The sequence below is a fragment of the Tinamus guttatus genome, unplaced genomic scaffold, assembly GCF_059628265.1.
Source record: "Tinamus guttatus ecotype Peru unplaced genomic scaffold, ASM5962826v1 Tinamus_guttatus_pri_ptg000229l, whole genome shotgun sequence".
Taxonomy (NCBI): Eukaryota; Metazoa; Chordata; class Aves; order Tinamiformes; family Tinamidae; genus Tinamus; species Tinamus guttatus.
In genome coordinates, this window is record NW_028288763.1 from 330,006 (window position 1) to 355,164 (window position 25,159).

Genomic DNA, 25,159 nt, shown 5'->3' on the forward strand with positions numbered 1-25,159 from the left:
CCCTTCCCCCTTCTTGCCTAGTTTAAAGCCCTCCTAACCAGGTTGGCCAGCCTTTTTGCAAAGAGACGTGTGCCCCTCTTGCTAAGATGAGTCCCATCATTCCCCACTAGCTGTTGGTCATCAAACAGAGACCCATGGTCATATACTTGGTTTTCAGTAGCTCTCTCCAGCATCTCTTCCTTACAGACGGATGTCTTGGTGCTACTATAGTTATAAAGACATGAAGGGCAAGTAATTGACATAGAAGCCCTTAGGTATGTGGCTTTTGGAGTACAACAGTACAACACTGATATCTATGCCCAATGACTAGGATGCACAGATAAGGCTGTAGTACTCGAGCACCAAGGATACACTCTGTGTGTAGTGTATACCTACCTGCCTGCTGAGCATATACAAATATATACAGTGCAAAGGAAGTTGTTTCTGTGCGATTATAGCTTCTGTCTTCAATTAACACTTGTTGTACATCTTTCTGTTATTGCCCAGCTCCCACGGGCTCAATGGAGGAGATCAATGCAGATCCGCGTGAGATCAAGCAATAGAATTTTTATGGAAATGGTTGTGTGAGTCTTTTTAGGTAGCTGCCATCACATCCATGCAGTTCTGCAGAAACAGCAAGCTATACAGAAGTATTTTGCATATCCTCTAAAACAAAGGATGTGAAGCAAAGGTTGAGGCCTGTGTTGTCACCAGCAGCAACAGGGCTTGGTTTGTCTGGTCTTTTATTTCCAGAAATACATGCTCTGAGAGGGGCGTGTAAAGGGAGATAAAATTGTTTGAAGCTGCTCTTCTGTTGCTCTGCTTCCCTTTTTTCCTCCTGCTTGGCAACCTCCACACCTGCTGTTCTGATTGCTAAAAATTGTCCATCCTTTTGTTCTGAGAGCATTTCTGCCTCTGAGGAGAGGATAAAAAATTTGGTAGCATCTTTTTTTTTCTTGTTCTTCTGCCCTGTAATGTTCAAAATCAAGTTCTTGTTAACAATTCAATGTTCTTGGGTTCCAAAATGTTGTTTTTCAATTGCAATAGCTGTGACCTAGTATGGTTGCACTGGAAGAGGCACTTAAAGCTCTTAAATTGCCTTTTTAAAGTATTCCTTAAGTGTGTGACCATCAAAAGTCCATTGTCTGCTGCAGTACAAAGCTGGCGCAGCTTGTCAGGAATGAGACAAAGAAAACAAGTGGAAGGAATCTCCTCCCGTCTTCTCCTATGCGGTCCTGCCATCTCTCCAACAGTTGCAGATACAGGGCTCCCACACACTCCCCTTTTTCCTTAGCTGGTGCAGTGACAACTCCCTATGCTGTCCCAGTCAGCTCAATAACCTCCTTTCATCTGTGATGCTACTGAGAGGAATGTATGGAACTTTTGGATTTACCATCACTGATACTTTAATGGAAAAGGACAGCTCTGTCTCACTCAGTTCTGATGAGTACATGCCATCATTTTCCTTAATGAAAGAGGTGAGCAAGTCTTAACTGGTATGTTTCCTAGAATTCAGTTGTTTGGCCTCAAGGGAAGATTTCAAACACGGAAAAGGCTTTTGTCCTTTGAATGAATTCTCACAAATTCAATACCTCCAAAGGGCAGACAAGTCTGCACAGAGATAATCTCAGCTCCCGTGTTAGAACTGGCTCAGATACTACCCTAGCCTGCAGTGTACTGCTGAGGTATTTTCCTTAGAATGGAATAATACTGGCAAAAATACTTGTAATATGTACCCATCTATGCCAGATAAAATACATATTGCATTGGCCTAAGAAAACGGTGCTCTCAAGAAGGAAGGTGTTTTTGCTAGTTCTACCACAACTAGCGGTTTCTTCTGGTGCTGTAACATTAGTGAGGAGTTGCACCCTTTCCTGATCCATCTAGCTGTGCCAGCAATATTAGGTAGTTTTCCCATTATGAAGTGTTCTTTTCTTAAAATGTATTAACACTTTTGAGGAGGAGCACCACTTTTCTGTTTGACAGCCTTTTGGAAATCACCAGGTCTACTGCTGCAAGATATGGATCACGTGCTTAACCTGATGCTTTGAAGTTAACCAAAGCTTAGGTATGACTTCCTGCCCATACAGGGGTTTATATACTTAAATAACTGGTACATACCAATGTTTACTTTCCCTCTTCCTGCCCCCTACACTGAAATGAAGGGCTGATACATGTGTGTAACTGTGTTTGCAAGCATAGTGGCATTAACCAATCATTTAAATAAAGTTTAAAGACAACTATCCTGCTCTCGAGCTCCTATAGAAACCTACTATAAAACTGCAAATGTTTCCATGCCACGCCTGCCTCATGGGAGACCAAGAGGGTCATTCAGGACTTCAGAGACAAAACCGTGTTGTTTTAGATCATGTCATCCCATGAATAGGTTATTCCTAAATCAATTTATTTATTTATTCAGTTTATGAAGCAGTCGGAGTAACCAGGCTTAAGAGTTTAATTAGCAGCTGGTTGCATAAGTCATTCAGCATCTCTGACTCATCAGCATTGTCTGACTCAAGAATCTAGCTGGATAACTGAACTGAGGTTTGTCAGCAAATAGGCATAGTTCATTAAAAATAAGTCCTTGTCATATGCTTATGCTGCTATAGCATACGTAAATGAGAATGTACGGATATTTCAGTCCTTTAAAAAAGCTAAGTGCAGCTCAAAGCATGAGGAGGGGTTACAGCTGTTGGCTGCAGAAGGAATTCAGCTATGAAAAACTGAAAAAGTTACCAATAATTTGGTGCTGAAGTTAATTATTGACATCAGTAAATCATCACAACAATTGTTTTGATGTTGTTTTTACACAGCTGATGCTGACTATCTTCAAAAAGTAATTTAGGTATTTTTTCCCAAAATGAGATCTGATGTTTACAGTGACAATTATAGGACAGATCAAAATCCTAAATTTTTCTGACTTTTGTCAGTAATAAATTCAGTAAAACAAATACTTATCCTACTAAATACACATATGTGATGAAGTACAACAAGAAGTTAATCATCTAAAGTTTATCTGGAATGCTGCAACAGTTATGTTATAGTAAAATATCTTTAGTAATGCCTTCAAGACTGTGAGGAATTAGGTTGCTAATAACGATTTGTGCTAATTTAGGGAAGTTTCTCATCGCTTTAATTTTGTGATGGAAAGGTCTGAACATAGCAGTGATTCTCTAAAATTAGTTATGCTCTTGTCTTAAGGAATCCTTGACTTTAGGTCAGTCTTCTGCATAATGTACTGTGCAGTCAGGGTAGGCACTGTTAAAATCCTTTTCTGTATGCATGCTCATGATCTCTGCATCAGGCTGTGCTGGCGCAGGGTAGGTTACAGTGGCTCACTAAACATATTGGTGAAAATGAAAGGGATAAAAGAGAAGATAAGACAATAACTCCTATGTATCCTACTTTTTGTTGTCCTTTCATAGCTATTTGGAGATTTGGAGGACAGTATATGAAATAATACAAACTAGTTCATATTTACAATTTTTTAAATCCTTTAAAACAATACAAATAAAAATTATAAAAATATAAACATTAAAATGTATTATAAACTATTAAAAGAGGGGGAAGAATTTTGTAACTAAATTATTGTAATATAAACTTCTTCATCTTTAGCACTACTGAAAATAGCTGCATGCATTTCCCTCAGTTGGGTACAAACTTTCTCATGCTTAACTTCAAGCATATAAATGAAGATCTTCTGGGGGAAGAGACACAGAACAATTTTAATGCTGCCCTCTGTTCTAATAGGTTTTCTACCAGTAATTCCTTTGTATAGGTCTGTTTTAATCATTTCAAATGAGACAACTGTCAAGTAGGATCTGTTGGTCATAAACATTTTCTTTTGACCTTATTGTACTGCAAAACTGCTTTTTTTTTTTTAATAATCAGGTTTCCCTTCATGGCAGTTATGTTGCTGCCTTTGTCATTGGACTGTGATTTTATTGCAGTAGCAAACATTAACTGGTACAAGATGCATTTTACAGCCTCATCTAATACGTGAAAGTGAACAGAGCTGGATAACAAGTTGGGTTCATATCACAGCCTTCTCTTTTCTACCTAATTTTAAGCAGCTTTCTGAAACACTGCATCTGCCTTGGCCACGTTACTCAGGCCCTTACTGATGGCCCACTCCCTCCTGGTGATCCTCCCTCTGCAAGCAGTGCATGGGGGAGCAACGCTGGCCTGTGTCTGAGGTTAGTAGGAGTGTACCTAGGAGAATGGTAGAAAATAAGAAGGGATTTTGGAGATCGGAGGCTTTATAGGCATCGTTTAATCTTGGCTATAAAAAATGACATCCTTGCTCAAGAGAATGCAGAAGGCAGTACAAGGCCCGTCACTACAGCTGCCACCCTGGCATGATTTCACAGAGCCAAGACACTGGCACTTGCTAAACTTTGAAGGCCTGAAGTAGCTGAGTGTAGAGAGAGAGAGACATCTTTAGTTTTGTCACATGCAGGGAAACATTTTTACTCATATAGTTATGTCTGTTTGTAGATGTACCTGTCTCACTGTAACACTGGCAGGCCCACATATCTTTCGATTAACATGATAAGAATTAGCAGAAGCTGAATGGCTCTTTGCACTTTGGTAGTGCTAAAATTTTATTTACCTTGGAAGAATGGATAGCTATTGAAATATTTCTTCAGACCTTCTGGGCTGTAACAGAATATAGAATTATATCACAACCTTACCAAAATTGTGGAGTCAGAAGTAAGAGGAGATACAGAAAATATATTCCTGAAGGAAGGATTATAAGATCTGGAAGTTGCTAGCTTGAGCAAAAGACTGAGTTAAGATAGGGTAGCACTTTCTGTATGTATTAATTAAGGTTGATAGAGAGGTGCAACTGATGTATCTGCAGGCAAATGGTTTTCCAGCTTTATCAAGGATATGATGGGCTTGAATTGTAGCAAGGGAACTACAATTTAGTTTAGAGATTAGAGATAACACTGGAAGTAAATTGCCCAAGGAGGCTGGGGAAAAACAAAACAAAACAAAAACTCCAGTGATGGAGATTCTGAGAACTTCTGCACAAAATGGTTTGGATCCTGTGACAGAAACATGGATTAGATGACTTCTTGGATCCTTGCTGGCCTATTACTCTGTTATTCTATACAGAGAAGTGACTTGAGAGAGAGTGCTGATGTATTTGATAAATTCTCTTGCTAGCACCTCTTGTTTTTTCTAATAACAAAAAATGCAAAATACGGAATATCTCAAACATCTCAAACACAGCTTTTCTTTTTATTCAAAGTAGAAGAAAAATGTTTCTACATAAAATCTTTTTGCCGCATGAAATGGCAGCTTCGTTTTTAATTCCAGTGATTCACTGATAACTTCCTAGAAAACAGCTGGATAAAACCATACGGTAAGTAATTGCAGCGTGTGGCTAAAAAGCAAAATATGGCAGATCTGATGCGTGGAATTGATCACTGCACCTAGAGGAGATGGTGAAAAGGGAGGTTAAAGGCAAGCAAGCTCAGCTTCTGTAGCCTTGATGAGACTGGAAGCTACAGCACAACCAAAGGCTTGGTCTGCAGAAGCAAAAAACAATTACCCACCTGTTGTATCTCACTTTAATGTCTGTTCTCCCCAATTACAACATCGCAGCAGATTCCTTTGAATCTCCTTTGTTCTGTTTAAATAATTTATTGTCACATCTTCTCATAGGGAAAGCAATGTTCCTAACATAGGCCTTATTCCATGGCAAGATAGCAAAGCAAAGGACCATTATTTCCATTTTACGTTAGAGATGTTGAAACACAGAACAAACGACACCAAACAAAAGCTGTGATTCCCTAACGCAGATGCTTGTGATTGCTAGCAGAGGGAGGTTGCTAGACTGACAGTCAAGGGATAGGGAAAAGGATTATCCTTCCCATAACAGAGACTGCAAATAAGTTTAAAATGCTGGAGGAATTGTTGCCTTAGACTAGCCATCTAATCACTGATTTAAAGAAAGGAAAACCCAAGCTCTTAAATTCCAGGTCCTTCATCTTCTCCATTTGTCCTATGTTGTTCAAATTTTATTTTTTCTGAAAAAGAAGATCTTTCCTCTTCCCTTCAAATATTTTCTAATTTTCAAACGCCTAGTCAGTTATAATTAACACTAACCATAACAAATTATTCAGCTATGTCACTGCTAATTACCCTGTTCCTATCTCGTTTCAGTTTTGTTAGCCTGGCATTAGGAAATATTTTGCATGATTTAAGCAGTTTATTGTGCCACCAGTTCTGCTGCCTATCAATTTCACCTGGCGGATTCAGCTCTAAGTAGCTCAGACACCTCAGTGACAACACACTAATGATGACAGCGTTAATTGGACAGCACATTGCTTAAAAAAGGGGGAGAGGAGAAGTCATGTGGTGAATGGTTAGAGTTGTGACTCTCTCTTCCTATGAATGATCATATTCCGTTTAATGATCACTGAATGAGTAGTTATAAAAGGTATAAGAACATCTCCATATCATCACAAATATAAATATATATCTGTGGATGCATCTATATCTACGCTCACATATATCTTTCCTGGCTCTGATCTCGTGAGCTGGCACATTATAAAGACTTGGACTAAAATTCCAAGTTATTGACAGTTCTATTGAACATAACTAAATAAATCCTTCCTCCCCCTCCCCCAAAAGCATCTAGATTTCTGTGTACAATAGTGATTAAAAATTACCAGTTTTAAAAATGAGCATCTAATTTCCAAGCTGATTCAGGCTTTTCATGATTGGTATGTTATGTTTTTGTGCTGTGACTCATTGCGTGGTCAGATTATATGCTACTAAGTAGAATATTTTACAGAAATCTTCTCTGCTAATATCTTACTAAGCAACCTTTGTCAACAACAATATCGGGAGAGATAAAATTTACTTTCTGTAGGCCCAAATGATATGCATCAATTATATTATTTTCCTTGATTATTTATTAATTGGATTCTATATTAACCATTCCATTAACATTCTCTAAATCCATCTCAGGCTCACAAGCCTGTAATTAGTTGGATTATCGCATTTACTGCTAAAAATGTCATTAGTTTTCTTCAAGTGCTCTGAAAGCTGCCATAGTTTCAACTCCAAAATAACTGAAAAATATCTGTTTGTCTAAAATAACAGGATACAAATTACACAAAATCACAGATTTTAAATTCTGAATGTTAGTATCAGCTCATTAATGTCCTACTAAATAAATACTGGAATGGAAATATTTAAGTCTCAGCTGTACCAAGTAACTGTCTTTCCCAAGATGCACAGCAGAAGTGCTTGTTGATTAGTTCTCTCTTCTAGGAACTACTGAATCTAACATTTCCGTATAGTAAGAGATCACTATCAGAATCACTACAGCTTTGGTTTGTCCAGGGGAAAAAAAAATCTTACTCAATTTACTCTAAAGAGTATTGACAATACTTAGCTTTTTTTATCTGTTTGCTTTCTTGATTAAGCTTGTAAGTTCTTAACCTTTTGCTTGTAAACAGTAGTTTTTTTTTTCTTATTTATGCCATTTTAATTGTAAATCTGCTTGATATTTCAATTGAAGTGATATTCCTTTTGAAAGAGTTGCTTCTTTTGATTAACACTTAGTGAAATATTCTTAATCTGTTTCTAGTTAGCATTCATAGTTTTCTGTACAATTATATTTTCTTCCAAGTGTTGTGGTATCTAATTGTTTTGCCGTTAGAAGAACTGACTCATTTTAGACCTACAAATATTGCAGTAGTTTGGATTTCACTTATGTTTGCAGATAACAAATGTAATTTATCATAATTCCTTCTATAAAAATTACCACTGATTTTAATTTTGTGCTCTGCTTGTTTTCAGCTGCTAAGATGACTTGTTACAGAATCTGTAATCAGCAATCTGTTGTCTATAAAATTTTTTTTGGTAATCCCATCTTCACATATGTTACTCAGAATATAGTTATTCATGATAGTGCTGATTTTTCTTTTTCCTCTTTGTTGCACGCAGGTGCAATTGTCTTGGCACTTTAATTCAATTCAGTAGCCTACAGTAGACCCCAATTAGTAAACTACTATTATGGCACTGATTTTAGAAGCATCTGGTATTGTATTGCTCTTGTCAGCGTTTCAGAAACAAGCAATATAATTTTTGATATAAATGGCCATTTTTCTGTATTTTTTCTATGTTGCTCATTTATAAGCACCTTCAGCTGTTTTTGTTGTTTTAACAATCCAAAAATGTGACTTAACCCCAGCAGCTTTCAGTGTTACCAGCAAGGTGGAACTTCTGGTCTTAAATGAGCAATCGCAGTTTATCCTAGTTTATAGCCCAAACTCCCAAACTCCCAAAGTTGCTGTGAACACCATTAAAGCACCTCTTTGCTATCTTCTGCTGTCAGGGTGAGATCAGGATGCTGAATCCCCCAGCTGTGGGACTCTGAAAAACTAGGATAGGCTTTTTATGACTGCTTGAGCCCAACTGTGAGGAAGACATGAGGAAGCGGACAGGGGGAAGCAGATAGCAACATATAAGTGTGCATCACATCTCAGTCTCATTTCTAGGAACACAAGAAATAAGAATAATCCCAAGAAATACTTCAATTCTAATGAAGAAAAAAAAAATAAGAGATGTTTCCAGCCAGCTTTGTTGCTCAACCTACTTTCTGAACGATTGCACCCTCTAATGGGGTAAAACAGAGTGACTTTCAAAGCAAACTTTTTTTGTTCATATTCTTCCAGTTCTTACAAGAATAGTACAGCAGTCCATTTATGTTAATAATAACAGAAGCATTCTCTTGCTGAGTTTAGATTACAGGAAAAGTGTGAAAATCCAAGAACTTCATGATTCATCTCTATTCATTGCTAGTGAAAGGTGTGTAAATAATTTATATTCATGGTGAAGCAAAGGGAATTTTAACAAAATCCTTGAAATGAGAATTTATTTCACTTGTAAAGCTCAGTTCAGAAAAAAATGTATGATGTTTTGTTTTTCTTACTGTATGCAGTAGCTTCAGCTTACTAAAGCGTCGTGCGGAAGCAAAACTTTGTATAAACAAAGTTGAAATGAAACAGATGATGTCATAACCATGACGTCATGTCTTGTCCTACAGGTAATTCTCTAATGGACCAATGAAAGCCAACGATGACAAGTTGTGGTCAACAGTCCTTGAATGTGCTGATGGTTCTGCTTTCCTTACTCTTGTCAGCAGGTAACTTTTGTATCAAAAATATATCTTTCAATAGTTCAAATTTAATCCTGGTTGCTTCAAAACTAGTGAGATAAAATGGATTGTTCATTGAGTAATAAATAATCAGCTAGTAATTGGAAGTTGGAATTTGAAATTCAATTCAAAAATCAGTTTAAGAAGGCAAAAGTAATGGGACATTGGCAAGGAAAAGCAAGCTGACATTTTACAATTTTTGGTTTCAAAAATATTATTTAATTACTCATCTTAAAAAATAAAAGTCTGCACCACTATACAATCCATTTTGCTAAATGAGCATTTATAGAAAACAGAGCAAAAGACTATCTATTGAAAACAGACCAAACAGAGTTCCAAATGTACATTTTTATACATGCACACAGGAGTATGTATGAGCAGGTAAAGGACTAAAATTGGAACTTCAACTTTTCTTGTGATAGCTTACATCAAGTGCAATGTACTTATCCTGCGTATATGTAAAAAAAGCACATTACACGAATAGTATGTCATTTTCCCAATCAATATTATTCAATGTAAACATACAATTTAATCTGAAGAATTCACCACTTGACCAGGGAGCGAGCCCAGAGTTTCCCCATGACATATTTGCTTGGTCTTCCCCAGTCGTTTGCTATTAGCGCACGTGCAGAAATCTGTCTGTCATTACACTGAGAATTAATGGAGTCCTATGATTATTAGTTGCATTTTCTCTTCTTCAGGTGATGTCTATGACATTAAGATTTTCTGTAATGATGGATTTTTTTTTTTAATAGAGGATTCTCAGTCCAAATAATTTGGTCTTAGGAATTTTGTGCTTCTAGCACAACCTCTTCTACTCTCCATTCTTGAGGTGCTTTTAATTCAGAGAGATTTAATTTTGTTCACCATTTCTCCTTATTCATATTCCCAAGCACTATATTTGTATTTTCATACTCCAGTAAGAATTGTTGGTGTACTGTTACCCTTATAGCACTCAGTATTTTATTCTCATTCACTACTTTAACATTAAATGCATTAACATGCATTTTGTTGCCTGCAGTCTTGTTGTGCATTTGTAAGCATTCTGTTAAAAATATAATATTAACAACTTAACCACTGCTCTGCCTAATCTGAAAACACTCTCTTGATTTACAGTCCTTCCACTGATATCCCTATGTATGGCGCTGCATCCCTAGTTATGTAATACCCTCTGCTGTGGACTAGAATCAGGGATAGCAGCCTCTTCGTCATTTTTCAGGATAAAGTCTTTTAGAAGGTTTTTTTTCCCTGGTCCATAAATGAAGCCAATGATTTAAGAAGAATTCAGTGCATATAGCCCAGGAATCACACAGCATAAATCTTTTCCAGCAGCTTCAGCCTTTCTGGACTTTCTGATCATTTTTATTAGGTTTCCAAACCCTCCCCATTCTTTTTAGGGACATTCTAGCAGAGATCTCTTGAGATTCCACTTCTACAAGCATTTTTCTTAAGACAGTTTAGTTGTCCATGCACCAATTGAATGGGACACTAGTATTACACTATGTGGGCAAACAAAGATAGTTAGTCACTACTTTATGTACACTTGTTTCCTCAAACCTACTCATACAGCAAGTGTTCATTGGCATTGTATTGGCTTGGCATTGTATTAGGAGATGAAATACGCTGCCTTTGAAGTGCAGCTTCTTTCTTTATTTGAAAGTAATTACGTAGAACTTTTACATAGTTTTTCTATAAATGCCAGAAATTTGTCTTTGTGAATATATGCCTTACCTTCTCACTGATTTTCAGTTATTAGTATTCTATTTTCTAATATTTATTACTAGCATGTAGAATGCAGGCTTAATCTGGAATCATCAAAAGCCTTTCATGCCAAGCTAACTCTGCTTCCTGGGGATTTTTATTAGAGGCATATGTAGGTGTGGGTTTAGACCCTTGCTAGCTTATACCCCCATTTTACAAACCAGCACAAATATAAAATATTTGTACAAGATGTATCAGCTTTCAAAAAGGAAAGCTATTATGTTCATGCAGTGAGAGCAGAATTAGAGAATGCTGCTCTTTCTGAAATGTTACAAACATCATTTTTAAACTGAGCTGAAATGAAAATCTAATGGAGATTACTTTTTGACTTCACTAGCTTTACAGACTTCTGTCTGTAAGATCTTGCTTCACTTCCAAACTCCTGATGTGCAGATTTCATGTATAGCTGAAAACTGCACTTCATAACTGGAAGCATAACTATCATTAGCTCCACAAGGCACAGTGAAAGTTAAGACACAAGTAACAGGCAAGTTTCCAGAGCAGCAGTTTTCAGCACCTGATTGTCATTGCATCAGTGTCAGCAAGCAGTAAAGCAAAGGTGTTTGTTTGGACACCAAGTTAGTGGCTCAAAATGAGTATAAAATGTTGAGAGTTTTAGCAGTGTGTCTAAGGAGATGTAACTTCCCCAAGTGAGCAAAAAGTTCTCATGGCAAGGAGAAACAACTCTGAAAAGGAATGCCTAGCTTCAGAGAGGGCAGGCTGTGGCTCCCTTTAAAAAAGGATGAAATCAGACTGAGAATATAGAAACTCTTCAGACCAGTTTTATTTCAGTGTGAAAACATCAAGAGCACAAGCCCATAGCTTTAGGATATATATGAACACATTAATTGTACTGACAGCACAGGGAATGTATAGTGAAAGGAGTAGCATGCAGTCATGCTAGAATAATATCAACTATACATTTTAACTCCTAAACATATACTTTGCAATAATGCTGATATTTAAATTCTCTTAATGGATTGAAGCACATTTATAAAATCAGTGATGGCAGAAAGACTTGTACTAGCAACCAAAATTTTACAGATTATTTGCACTTTACAGTAGTTTTCCTTTGAAGTAGAAAGTGAATGTTCATACAGCAGGATTACCAGAGGATCTCAAATGATTATGACTGTGCCAAATAAAATGTATATATGTGAATATTTCTGTGGATACATATGGAAAGTTTATAATGACCAGCCACCTCTGAAAACTTTTGGACTTTACAAACTTGCTAGTTACGTTAAAAATTTAATCAGCAATACACAGAACTAACTAGAAGCAGATCGGAAAGTAACATCAAAGTTTGATGTACATCATCTGTTTATTTTTCAAGAAGAGTAGATAAATCTTAAGACGAGCTGAAATCAGTCATTTGAAGTATGACAGCCTTCTCTCAAAATGCATGTGAACAGAGATGGGAGGATCTGTACTACTAACCTTCTCAGTAACACATTTCAAAGATAGTGTGAGAATTTACATAGGCAATCTACTTCAAATACAGTTTCTATCTTTTCAGCAAGCAACTTAGATCCTTTCAGTCACACTACTTTTATCAAACAATTTCTGTAGCAATAGGCTTTCAAATAATCAGACTGGCTTCATACACAGTGAGATTGAAGTACGCTTATTTTCAGAAAATAATACCCAGTAAAAAAAAATGTGCTTTGTTTGTTAAATCTCTGACTCCCAGAGCAAACACAGACAGCAAGTAAAATTATGCGTATTACAATAAATTGATTTTTTCCCCACTGACTAGCAAATTCAGACCAAATTTCAAACATGATGTTATGTGTTTTCTTGTGTATGTATTTTAATAGCTGACACACTTTTGAATATTTAAATCCTTGATTAGCAATACATCTCAATTACAGACTTAATTCATGCTCTGCGCTGACATTATCTTCTATTCTCCCTGTCTTCAGTAGCCACCTTTCCCCCAGCTTTTGTCCCAAAGAAGTGAGAGAAATTTTCCTTCCTAGAGAGTTTTTCCACTATTTAGCACAGTTATATCTTCCCCTGAAGCATGTGCAGTTGGCCATTGTCACAGAAGGATTAGGTGGATACTCTGCTGCTAGATAGTGTTAATAAAAATACCACGGGTAAACATCACTACCGAAGTGCAGTGTGAAGGTTGTCACCTCACTTGTATTCATTAGGTTAATACTATGACTTAAAATCCAAGAAACAGTCAAACACTTACAGTAGGTGTTACCTTGACCCATCATTTTGTAGGACTATACAAAATGAGGTCACTTTACTGTATGTTTGTTGACATCAGGGATATTCTGATATTTTTCCTGGTGATGATGACTAGCAAAAAATGTTTAATATAAGCATTTAATGCAAGCTTTTAAACTGGCAGCAAATATTTGCAAAGCACTTGGGATCTTTAAATGCTTAACCATCTAAATGCCATTTGATTTGCTACAGAACATCCATGTTTAGCCAGGACAGGAATCCAACCTGTCCCATATTTAAGTCTGATCATTAAGTAACCGAATCAATCTCTTATTCTTGTTAGAAGTCAAATACATATCTATAATAGCTCTACTTGGTTTAGGAATTTTTCCCATGCTAGGTTTTACATGCCTTATTTTTCTTTTTTAGGTCAGCTTCTCAAAGTACAATAGATAAAATTAAAGTTTTCAGAGCTTGGGAGCTTAATCCTGGAACACTTAACGGTATTGCTATGTTAATTAGGAGTGATGTAGGGAATCTCTTGTTCAAATAACTACATATTGATTAATTATCTAGTTTGTGCATTTTGTGCCACAATTTCAACATACACATTTGTGTATGAAGAGGAAAGATTGCATTACCTGAGATTTGAACATGATATTTTTCCCAGGCAGAGCAAGGCAGTTATGTAATTAGTTTTCCAAAAATCTATTTTCCTTTAGAAATAGTATTTTTATAGCACTTCAGTTCCTGATTCAATTCATCCACAAAGGGATTTTCTCTCCCATTAAAGCAATGATGGCAGGTATATGTACGTGTGTGTCTGCATTTGTATTCCAAAAAAACCAAAACCAAAAACCCAACAACACTGATATGAACAACAGTTCAGTATCATTTCACTCCTCAACCAATATTACTTTCCCTCTGGTATATTCTGCTTTCCTGATACTAGATGCTGTTTCATCTCTGATTTTAGGAACAGAGCTGAGGTGTGGGAAAGGAGAATAGCTGCCATAGACTCTATAATCCACTGAAATAGAGGCAGGTAGTAATAGAACTTCTAGGGGGTGATTTGGATTGCTGGGTAGTAACTGGCACAAAACAATCAATCAGCCTTGAGTCTACATTTGGAGGATATATATGGAGATTTTTTTTTCAGGAAAGCTGATGGTGAAATGAGTGACATACTTCTGGGAAAACATGTTTTTGAAAGATGTAATAATGTGAGAATTCAATAAAAAAGAATAGCAGGAATGTTCAACAATAGCAGTGCTTCTGTTAGTTCTAGATAGTTGCAAATATGAAGTTGTTCAGGTCAGTTATACTGTTTCATACATACTATTTTTTAGCAGAGTGATCTTCCAGAATGGCCTTTACAACAGAGTAGATATTTTTGATAGTGACTATAAATCATGTACTGTCCAACTTTAATTGCAGTTGTCATATAGGCTTACAGCTATAGTAAGGCAAATCCAGGAAGATACAATTTGAACATTGTTTGGTTTTTGTGACTATCTATATATTTAAAACAGCAGTGCAAAACTGTTTCCCTAAATATTTGTGTGTTCCTTGGTGTGGAGGGTATTTCTTCTCTTTCTTTAAAAAAGGAATAATAATCAGAAACACAATAATAGTAGAAGTCAAAATATTGCAAAATGCTAGATATTTTAAGCTTTTAGTGCTAAGTATTACGATGTTCAAATCCTGAAATACTTATTAATATTTTTTAGAAATTAAAGAGCAATTGTTTAAGCTTAACCAAAGAAAAATGACAGTTCACAATATACAGAAGAGTGACTCACTAAACCAATATCATTCTCTGTTTTACAGCATTGTCTGCACATTTTCGGGTCTGCGAGCCATATACAGACTACAAAGGTCGCTACCACTTTGGTTTTCACTGCCCACGTCTTTCTGACAATAAATCTTACATCTTTTGCTGTCACCATAACAACACAGTATTTAAATATTGCTGCAATGAGACAGAATTTCAGACTGTTATGCAGATGAACCTAACAGGGAATGCAGATGGATATATGCATAAGTAAGTAAATGAGTTTTAAAGTACTCTTCACTAAACTGTTCTTGATTTAATAACATACTCTCAGGTGTTCTTAATGATGGAAGCAATTAGAATAATTGTACCTAGATAGAAACATTGCTAAAAGGCTTTTGCTATTACAGACATTTTCTAAAGGACAGGATATGTTACCTTTGCTTTTACTATAGACATTGCTAGGGGAGCATGGATGTAAATTTATAATAAAATTTATCTCACTCACCTCAAACTAATCCAAGCTATGTCGAATGTGCATCAGTCAAAATACACCACAAAAATGTCAGCAGGGGATAAAGGGACAGAGCTGACATAGCCCCTACAAATCTAAATGTTTTGCATGGTCACTATTTTGAATCTCTGCATATTTTGCATAAAAATCTCTTGTAATCACTGACCTTTGGAAATAGGATATACTTGCTTGTATACCCATGTTGTATGGTCTCCTTGCCTGTTACCTGAAATACTTTGCTATATATGAATATCTTCCATGCAATTCGGGGCCTGTCTTCAAAGCTTTTGCAAACTCTTTTTTTTTTTTTTCTCCCCAAAGCACTTATAAGTAGCAAGTAGATCTTCATTACTGTTTGCATAATTATGATGACAAAATCTTCACTTGTGAGCTATTTCCTTTTTACTGTTCCATGTTCTAGCCGCATCGATCCACTCTGATTTCTGTGGTGGAGAGGGCAGCCTTTATCTGGTGTAAACCCCCAGGTGTGGTTTCTGGTCAACTGTTTTCTCCTGCCATTTTATTCTGGTCTCCAGGCACTCCAGGGGATGGAGATGGCAGATTAAACATGACTGGAATTCCAGTCTATTCATTTCTGGCTACTACAGGGATTTTAGTGCCTTCTGCCATGCAAACGTTAGTTGGGCTTTTATCATTCTTTTCTATAGAAGCAGATGCGAGGCACCTAGATTTGCTGGAATACTGATGTCATCTATTTCAAGGCACAGTGTGGAGCTGTGCCCAACTGCAGCCAGCTTACAGACAGCTGTCTTCCTTAACAATTTTCTCTCTTCCGGCTCGGCTTAGTAAAGCTTGAGTTTTGTGTAGGTACAGAAGCTGCATGCTTTAACTTCCATAGTTGCAGAAGTGACAGTCAACTAGTCATACTGGTGTTAAGTTTTTATACTATGTAGTATAAAAGAAAGATAAAAATAAACTCTATACCCATATAAGATACTTTCAAACCAAGTTGTTCCTATACTTGTTGCAGTGTGCTTAGCCATGCACTTGAGGTCAAATTCCTGCCTGGGCCCTGTGGAGCCTAGGGGAACATCATGGGAACTGGTGGGTATCCAACACTGGGGAGATGCTTCAGGTCCAACAGGAGCAGTAAGGGTGATTTGGTTTTCTCTGGGAAAAGATATCCATGTTCTTAATGAGTAAGATCCACCTCTTGCTTTGGAACAGCTCACAAAGTGTATACACATCTCTTCCATACAGAATATTTTTGTGAGCAGTATCTACCTGCTGATCTTTTGCCAAGGCAGATGAAAACACGCTAATACAACAAAATGCTTTTGGAGGTGTAGCATAGAGAAGTGTAGGAGAGAAGCCAGTGTTCCCTTCATGTAACTTCCTGAAACATCAGCTTTTGGTAAATCAGTCAGGGTCACGAAAACAGAGAGGAGCTAACTGCCAGCATCAGACTCTACCAATGCAGTGAGGGAGAGGGAGAAAGCTCTCTTCCCTCTGAAACTGGTGAGAGATTTCCCAGGAATTTCAGACACAGTATGGAGAGGCAGGAAGAAGTGAAGTCTAGATGCCTGCACCAAGACTACAGTAATAAGCATCTTATTAGAACTTAAATAAACTTAAATAATAATACGTGTAAAAAAAGTCAGTGTGTGGTAAGTATGTCCAGGGGTCACTTTATAGTAACAATCTCCCGTATGCTTTATGAAACAAAATCAGCTATTTATTTAGATCCAATTTCACACACCACTGAAAAAAAGATTTTGGTGAAACATTTTGCATTGTACCTGTGGAGAATGATTTAGGATACGGGAATAGCAATGAACTGAAAAAAAAAAAAAAAAAAAAAGATTATAGCTTTAATGTAAGAGTGATTCAGTGTTGTTGTTTGGTTTATTTTTCCCCCTAGCCATTCTTTTGATTATCAAAACACATTTCTTGTTGTACAGCTGAGGGAAAAAAATTAATGAAGTGACTTGTAAATTCCTTGCCATGGTAAGGATGAAAAATCATATTTATCTTCTGCAGTTCCATAATATGCCTATATTTAATTATTTTCTGTTTTTCCATAAGTAAATATTCGTATGGCTTTGTAAGGGGATACACTGGGTTATATGTATATATGTGTGTGTGTGTATCTTTGTTATCAAGCAGATAAATCAGTTCACAATATTTGTGAATGCCAACAGTTCATTCATTAAAAAATATAGAAATACCAGTGATGTGTAACAGCCAAGAAAAGTTCTGCCATCCAAAGTATATTTGCCTGAAATTTTGTCTATTAAATTTAATTTACACTTTCTCAAATTAACTATTATGCACGTTTTGATGAGTTTCAACAATAGTTCTGTGTTAGGGGTCCTTAATCTGCTACTTGGACAGCATTATGGCAGCCTGTAATGTATCCATTTTTTTTTCTTATCTCTTATTCTAGTTTTTTCAGGGCTGAATGGCTTTTGCACACCATATTACAGCTTTGCAGAGGAAGTAATGTGAGGACAGAATATCACTATCTTCTCTTTGTGTAGCACATCCCTTGCAGAACTGGCATTTGCTTGAATCTCCCAGAAAGTCCACTCTGCAAGAAAAGGGGAGGGAGAAATCTATTAAATCTACCAGCATCTGCTCCTAAAACATGCAATTTAACTGGAAAGCACTCTTAGGTATACCACGATGGTTTCTCCAGGAAAAACATTAGTTCGGTCAAAGGCCTTTACATAATAGTAAATGTTAAAAATAAATTTTATAAGTTTGTATGTAAAAAGTATATAGTGCTCCTCAGCAATACAAGTACCAAGGGATTTGCTAGACATGTGACTGTGTTTGCTCGGGACATCCGATGTGTGCTTCTATAGCAAGTAGCAGTGTTAAGAAGAACAGGAAAAGAAGCAGCTTCCATGACTGTCTGCCAACATATATAATTCTGCAGCTGTAGAATTCTGTTTGCAAGTGTTTTGATTTGATGTTTTTTAAAACCCAAATTGCCAAATGAATTATCTTCTGTTCATGTAAAACACACAAAAATCAACACATCCTTTTTAAAAATAGCCAGGCCAAACCTGTTTGTCATCCATCTCAAGAAGTTAATGAAATAGTTGGAAGGAATTACATGGATAAGAATAATAAAAGGAATTGTCTATTTTCATTTTTGTGTTGGGTTGACAAAGCAATCTAAGTAGGATTCTGTAAATGGAATAGGATGAGATGTGTAAGAAAAATATTCCTGTTCTCAAAGGCTCCTTGCAGTCGGAGCAAATCTTTCCATTACACAAATGTGCTTTGTAGCAAGTCTATAGCCTATCTACACCATATTGCTACAAAAATCAAAGTGTCTTAAAATCATGGTCTTCTAGCAGGCAATAAAGTAATGAGCTTTTCTAAGAAAAAGATGCATGACTTATGTGTACATAGAGTCTAAAAGGAAATTGTTATGTAATGTTTACCCCAGATTTGGCTTTTCTATTTGTGTGCTAGCAGGAGCAGAGAACTTTGAAAGTCATTTCTTACACTACAGAAAGTTATGTTGAACCTAAATGGAAATCTACAAAACGACAGATTAGCAGGGTGGGGGAGTTAGGAGGAATGAGCAAGTTTTATTTTTGCAGATGTGAAGAGAAGATGCAACCACATCAAAACTTTTTTTTTTTTTTGTCTTACTTGATTCTGTCCATGAATGCTTAAAAACCCCAAATTTGAATCTAAGTAGATTTGGAGTCAATTCACGCTTTATTTTAATTGAAATAAAACTTTTGTGCAAAAGCTCTGAGTGAATCAAGAAGTAAGATGAAACTTATAATTAAACAATTCAGTTAAATGAAATGAAAGCAAGTCCTACGTTATTGTATTCCCATTTCTTTGCCAGGTCTCTGGCCCTATGGTCAATCAGTGTTCATTTTCTACTTAAGGTATTTTCTTAATTTGTAGGTAAGTTTTATTTATTAATATAATTAGTAACCATCAGCAAAATTAGTATTTTGGAACATGTTAATAATTTGAGTAACAAAAAAGATCAAGGTATGGAATTTTTCTCTGTGTGCAAAACATACCATTTATTTAATTTTGCTTGTGATTTTTCAAAAGGCCCTTTTGATACTGCTGTTGTCCCGCTGTCTGTTAATTAAAATAAAGCAGTCTTTCATTTTTGTACTTGTAAAAAACAGATGTTATTTAGAAGGAGCAGATGGAGGACTCACATATGGCCTGATTAATAAACTGTTGCTTTAAATTGGAACACCCAAAATAGCTCTGATTTTCACTTTGCAAAATTTTGATGGGTAAAACTAAGTGCCTAAAATACAAACAAATTATTCTGAGGCAACTGTAAAGAAGTGTTCCTTCCTCTCAAACTGTTGCCAAAACAAAAGCGGTATCATTTCTGATATTTCTGTTTTCACAATGGATTAAATACAAGTCACCTGTGCATGAAATGTATCCTACTAGTGACTTGTCCCAGTGAATTTCTTCCTGAGAACTAGAGAACTCTCTATACTATTTACATTAGTAGTATATAGAAGAGTTGAAATAAAATCCCTAGTAACACTACTGAGAAGCCTGGTATAACCAAGTTATGTTATATGTGCTATATGAGTGCTAAGGCTGCAAAGACTTTAATGCATTACCAAGACCTACTCACAGTTGCAGGAAGTTAGGCACACATGGATAAGTCTTACCTTTAGGTAAGAGTTTTCAGAAATTTACTGTATAATCCTAAAGCTACACAGGAAGGACCCATTAGCAGGTCTGATTTTCCTCTCATTAATGTCAGTCATTTTCTCACTTAACTGTCATTTAATTTGACAGAGTTCTGTCTGTGTCTTGGAAAGGAGATTCACAGGAGAAGGAGAATCAGTCTCACTAAGTGTTGATGGGCAGCAACAGAGAAATTAAAATTCCAATTTCTTATCGTATTTCTTATTTTAAATCCTGGTGGAGTTTTATTTATTTATTTATTTTTAACTGTAAGGGAAAGTTGTGCAAAATGTCAAGCTGAACTGAAGGGTCAAGGTGAAGTCTTGAAAAGTTTTAGGTCTGAAAAGTTTTGCCCTTATTGCTTTTTTCACCTCTTTCCTGTCCCTATCTTTTAATATCTTTAGTCACCTGTCTTAGCTTTAAAACTGTGAGCTACTCTAGCGAACAGTAGCTAATAGTTTTCACTGTCTTACCCCTTCCATATATTTTAGCATGTACATATAACCATAGTACATATTTTTCTTCCTGTTGAATTGATTCTGTAATACAATCTCGTCAATATTCTTCCTTTCTGAATTTATTACCAGCAAATTAAGGGATCTTCAGCAATTGCTCGTGAAAGCCTATGATTCTGATGATAAATGTTTCTTCTGTGTCCAGCGGTGATTATTAAATTCAAAAGCAAGTTTAAAAGAGCAGAGAAAAAGGTTTAAGAAAATTTAGTTATAGTACCTGTCAGCAATGAGTGCTTTCATTGATGTAGGCGCAACTGCAGGCTCAGTTATTACAGCAGATTTTCCTATAACTACTTGTGGAAAAGTCCACGAGTCAGTGGGATGATAGAGTGACTCTCTGAGAGTGAGAGCTTACAGAATAAAAGCCACTGGGCCCATCAAGTGTGTGCATATCAGGCCTCACTTTTAAAGTATTGAAATTAATCATATATCAAATCTATGAACTAGTAGTGTGTATATAAAAAAAGTATCTGCAGGACAAGGGAGGGCTTTGTTTCTATGTCCCATGCCATGCATACAGCAGTGTATAGATGAATTAAAATAAGAAATATTTTTAAATAAAGCACTCTTCAAAATAAAATGTAGTTTTGTCCACCTGTGTGTGTTTGTATATGTATGTGTGTATGCATATGTGCATGTTATATTTACGTACATATATATAGTGTATATATATGTATATGGTGTATATATGTATATACATATATAAATGAATCAAATAACCAGCTAATGTAATGACTACTGTTGATGTATTAGATGACTTTTTTGTTTTCCCTTCTTCTTCTTTCATAGCAACTACAGTGCACTGTTAGGAGTGTGGATCTATGGCTTTTTTGTGGTGATCTTGCTGGTACTGGACCTTTTATATTACTCTTCAATGAACTATGATATTTGCAAATTTTACCTGGCACGGTGGGGAATCCAGGGAAAGTGGATGACACACGGACAGAGCCGATGGATTAAGCCTGCTCAGGATCCAAGCCAAGTACAGACACAGCCTCAGCCAGAGACACAGCCTCAGCCTCAAACTCAGCCTCAGCCTCAAACTTCTCAGACAGTACATACTTTAAAAGGAGATGCTGTAAGCCCACCCCTGATGTCTTTTCAGGGTACATCTGCCTGGTAAGTTATACCATACTGTGGTCTGTTTTTTAATCTATCACCTGTATTTGGAACTATGACTGCAAACTCCGCAGTGCTTAGTGGCATCATTTGAGTAGCTGGAATCTTTATATTATATAGCATCTTACAGAATTAGGATTGGTTCTCTATTCTGAAATACTTTAAGTCATATTTCAGTACTGGTGTCTTGGAGAAATAGGTACTGCCATTTTTCAGGGGTAAGTGGTTTTGCTGCACTGTAGTTCAAATAAATGCAAAAAGTCTTTGTTTCTACATTGAAGAATATAAAGTTACTTTGAATTTGGTGTCAAGGACTAATGTGTGTGTGTTGGTTCAAAGAGTATATGTATAATAGCACTGAAATAATTTCAGTTTCAGAAATCTACAGTATTTGTAGCATTGGACACAGAAACAACATGAAAATCAGGTTAATTTTTTATTTGTATAGCCAAAGAAACAAGGTTTAATCTCATTTGACAAGATGACACAAGTAGGATACTATAAGGTTTGCCACCAAAAGCCACCAAAAAAAAGCATGTCAGATTCATACATGTTTCGGAGCATGAATTGGAGAATTTAAATGCGGATACAAAAATGGCATTGGCGTTGGATGTGGGACTAGAAGCATTCCCAATGGCTGAGGGCTAAGTTTTGGCAAAATATGGTGAAAAATATGGCAGGATTTCCTGATGCTGTAGAGCATGTAAAGCCACTATAATAATCTAAAGATCTGAAAGCCTTGGGTAGCATTGTGTTGCGAATAGGATGATGATACTAGTTTTTCTTTTACTGTGTGACTTGTTTAATTTTAAATGTAAATCTAGATCAGAAAAGGGTTTTAGTATTAGTAAAGGTAGTGACAGAATGACCATGGACTAGAATCAGTGAAAGATTTGGTCATTTAGCCCAAATATATTATTGGATGCTTTTATTCAGTGCTGCTTTGAACATTATAGCAGGCCTTGTCTGAGAGCTCAACAGTACTGATAAAGCTACTCACAGGGGAGAATTGCTTGTGTTTTGTTATGACTACAGGGAACCTCATGATAGCTTGTACTTTGTGTCCATTCACTTGTTTACTTGAGATCCCTTTGCTTGTCTAAAATGGATCCAGTCCTGACTCTGCTTACACAGCTTCCATTTTCTAAAGGATTTCAGCACTGGGGATTGGATTCTATATAGAATTAAATGACTCCTCTTCTGGGCTGAAAGTGCTTCCTCCCGCTGTACATGCACATAGTTGATGTGAAAAATCCCAGTGCCTGTTTTGGTTTGCATTCAATGAAATGTTTAGGTCTCAGTGTCGGGATCACAGATAGATAGAAAAAATATAAGCTCCTGGAAAATGAATATATTTCTCAGTAACTAAGTTAATGACAGAAGAATAGCACTATAGTGAACTAGAGTCTGCATAAAAATGACAGCCCAAATAAAAGGTGTTTTTTTCATGATGCTTTTTTTTTAATGATTTGTGTGTGCATGCACTCACAACCTTTTAAACTGTTACTTCCATGTGATGCTAGCATGGACTTTTATTTACTTTATGTATTTTTAAGGAAAACAATCTATGGTGGAATAGTATTTATGCTTAAGTATTGGCATTTACATTTATAGTCATATTTAAAGTAAATACAGCTATCAATATATGAACATTGAGAAAATGAAACAATACAGCTGTGGGCCCACTCAGTGTGACTGGGCCAAGAATTGTTTTTCAATTTTACCACTGCAGTCTCGATTCACGCCAAAACCTTCCAAACACTTTAGTATTGTGATTACTTAAAACACTGACTTAAAGTGGAATGACTGTAACTGTAGAAACAAACCTTCGCCCTTCTCCTGCTGCCCGTCTTTGTTGTCCTATCCTCCTTTCCTCTTCTTCCCCACTTCTTCCTTTCTCCTCTCCTCATCCTCCATACCCCTTTCTCCTCATGTCATCCATTCTTCTTCCTCTTCTCTCTGTTCTGCCCCCACTTTACTTTCACTTTTCCATAATTCTTTCTTCCCATTTTCTTCTATTACTCTTCTTTTCCATTTTTTCTGCCTCTCCTTTTTTTTTCTTCTCTTCACACTGTTTTTTCTTTTTTATTGTATTTTTTCGTCCTTTTTTTGTCATCTTTCCTGCTCTACTCCTCCTCTTCATTTCTTCTCTTTATCTTTTCTCCTCTTCTTCCTCTTCTCTCAATCCCTGCAGCTTTTCGCACACTGAATTTCAAGTGTTCAGTCAGAAATTCAGTCAGCTGGTTCAGTCCTGCCAGATAGGACTAACGTTCTCAGTAGAATAATTGTATCCTAGTTTAATGTGTGTGTGTGTGTGTGTGTGTATAAAAGAGTGGCTGCATATAGGTAGGTAGAATTAAAATGTTAGGCCTTTTTAAACTAGTCACTAGTCTTGTTATATAGCATTACAAATTAAAAGAAAAGCTTCAAACATTTTTACAGGGTTCTTGCTCACTTTCTATTACTAACATTTTTGTTCTGTTTGCATTTTTTTTTTGAAGCATTAAGCGAGGATTGTATGTTAGGATCAGGTGAGCATGTCCCATATGTCCTTTTCCTGTGATTGCAGGAGATGGGCATTGATAAGTCTCTCCAGTAACCTTAATTCTCTTCCCTACTGCCCTGTCTGTGCTTCCTTTCATTCCTATAACGTTATTTATTTTCTTCTAATAGCTTTTATTGCTCAATAGTAGAACCAAGTAGGTGTTTTCTTTAGCAAATCCATACTTACTCTTTGAATTTCCTGTAAGACGCTGCAAGAGATGCCATATTTTCAAGCTTGTAACCTGCAACTTCAGGAACTTACAGTCCTCTAATTAAGTGCATAGATATCTCAAAATCTGAGCTGGACACAGAAAAGGTACACAGAAAAAGCAGCAGTCATTGGTCATCACAGACGAGGTGTTTAATGTGTGGAAGAGGTTTTTGAGTATACAGTTCCCTCAGAATTATCAGACTACGTACTACAGCAAGTGCTGAGTCACTAAGGAGTCGGGCTATTTATTTCTCTCTTAAGATAATCTGCAGGTTATGCACAAGAAAATATGGTAATTTTGCCATTATAAAGTGTAGTTAAGTGAAGTTTCAGTGTCTGCTTCGGCAGCAGCCTGTATTTATTGAATGGCCTCAGTATTCTCGCCTTAAAATCTAATCATGCGATCAGTGAAGAATTGCAATGAACTTAACAGATTTATCACTTTCATCACGAGTGATGAAAGCTTCTTTGCTCAAATTATTAATATATTTTATTTTTGTATTTTATATTTGAATATTTGTTATTCCAGACGATGACACCAATGTCTTCAGATGCTTTGGTAATCGCAGCATTCAAGTCTATAAACTAACGTTTTCCATTTGTTTGGGCATTTATAGACTACCCTGAGTTTATCCCTGCTTTCCCCACCATAAAAAAATAAACATTTTTCTTCAAACACACATGCACACACACAGACACACATATACTCGCAGCGATA

General features: G+C 36.4%; 1 protein-coding gene across 5 annotated transcripts in view; it reads left to right on the plus strand.

The window, feature by feature from the left end:
* The window catches only part of SHISAL1 (shisa like 1), a 207,352-nt gene that overhangs the window by 160,585 nt on the left and 21,608 nt on the right, over positions 1–25,159 (plus strand). For 4 of the 5 annotated variants that reach the window (XM_088525618.1, XM_088525616.1, XM_088525617.1 and 1 more), the window contains 3 exons: positions 9,050–9,148; positions 14,933–15,146; positions 21,357–21,690. In XM_088525618.1, coding sequence (XP_088381744.1) covers positions 9,082–9,148; positions 14,933–15,146; positions 21,357–21,690 — 615 coding nt within the window. In that variant the 5' untranslated portion in view covers positions 9,050–9,081. Of the gene's footprint in view, positions 1–9,049; positions 9,149–14,932; positions 15,147–21,356; positions 21,691–25,159 lie in introns of those variants that run through there. The other variant, XM_088525620.1, reaches the window with a different exon arrangement.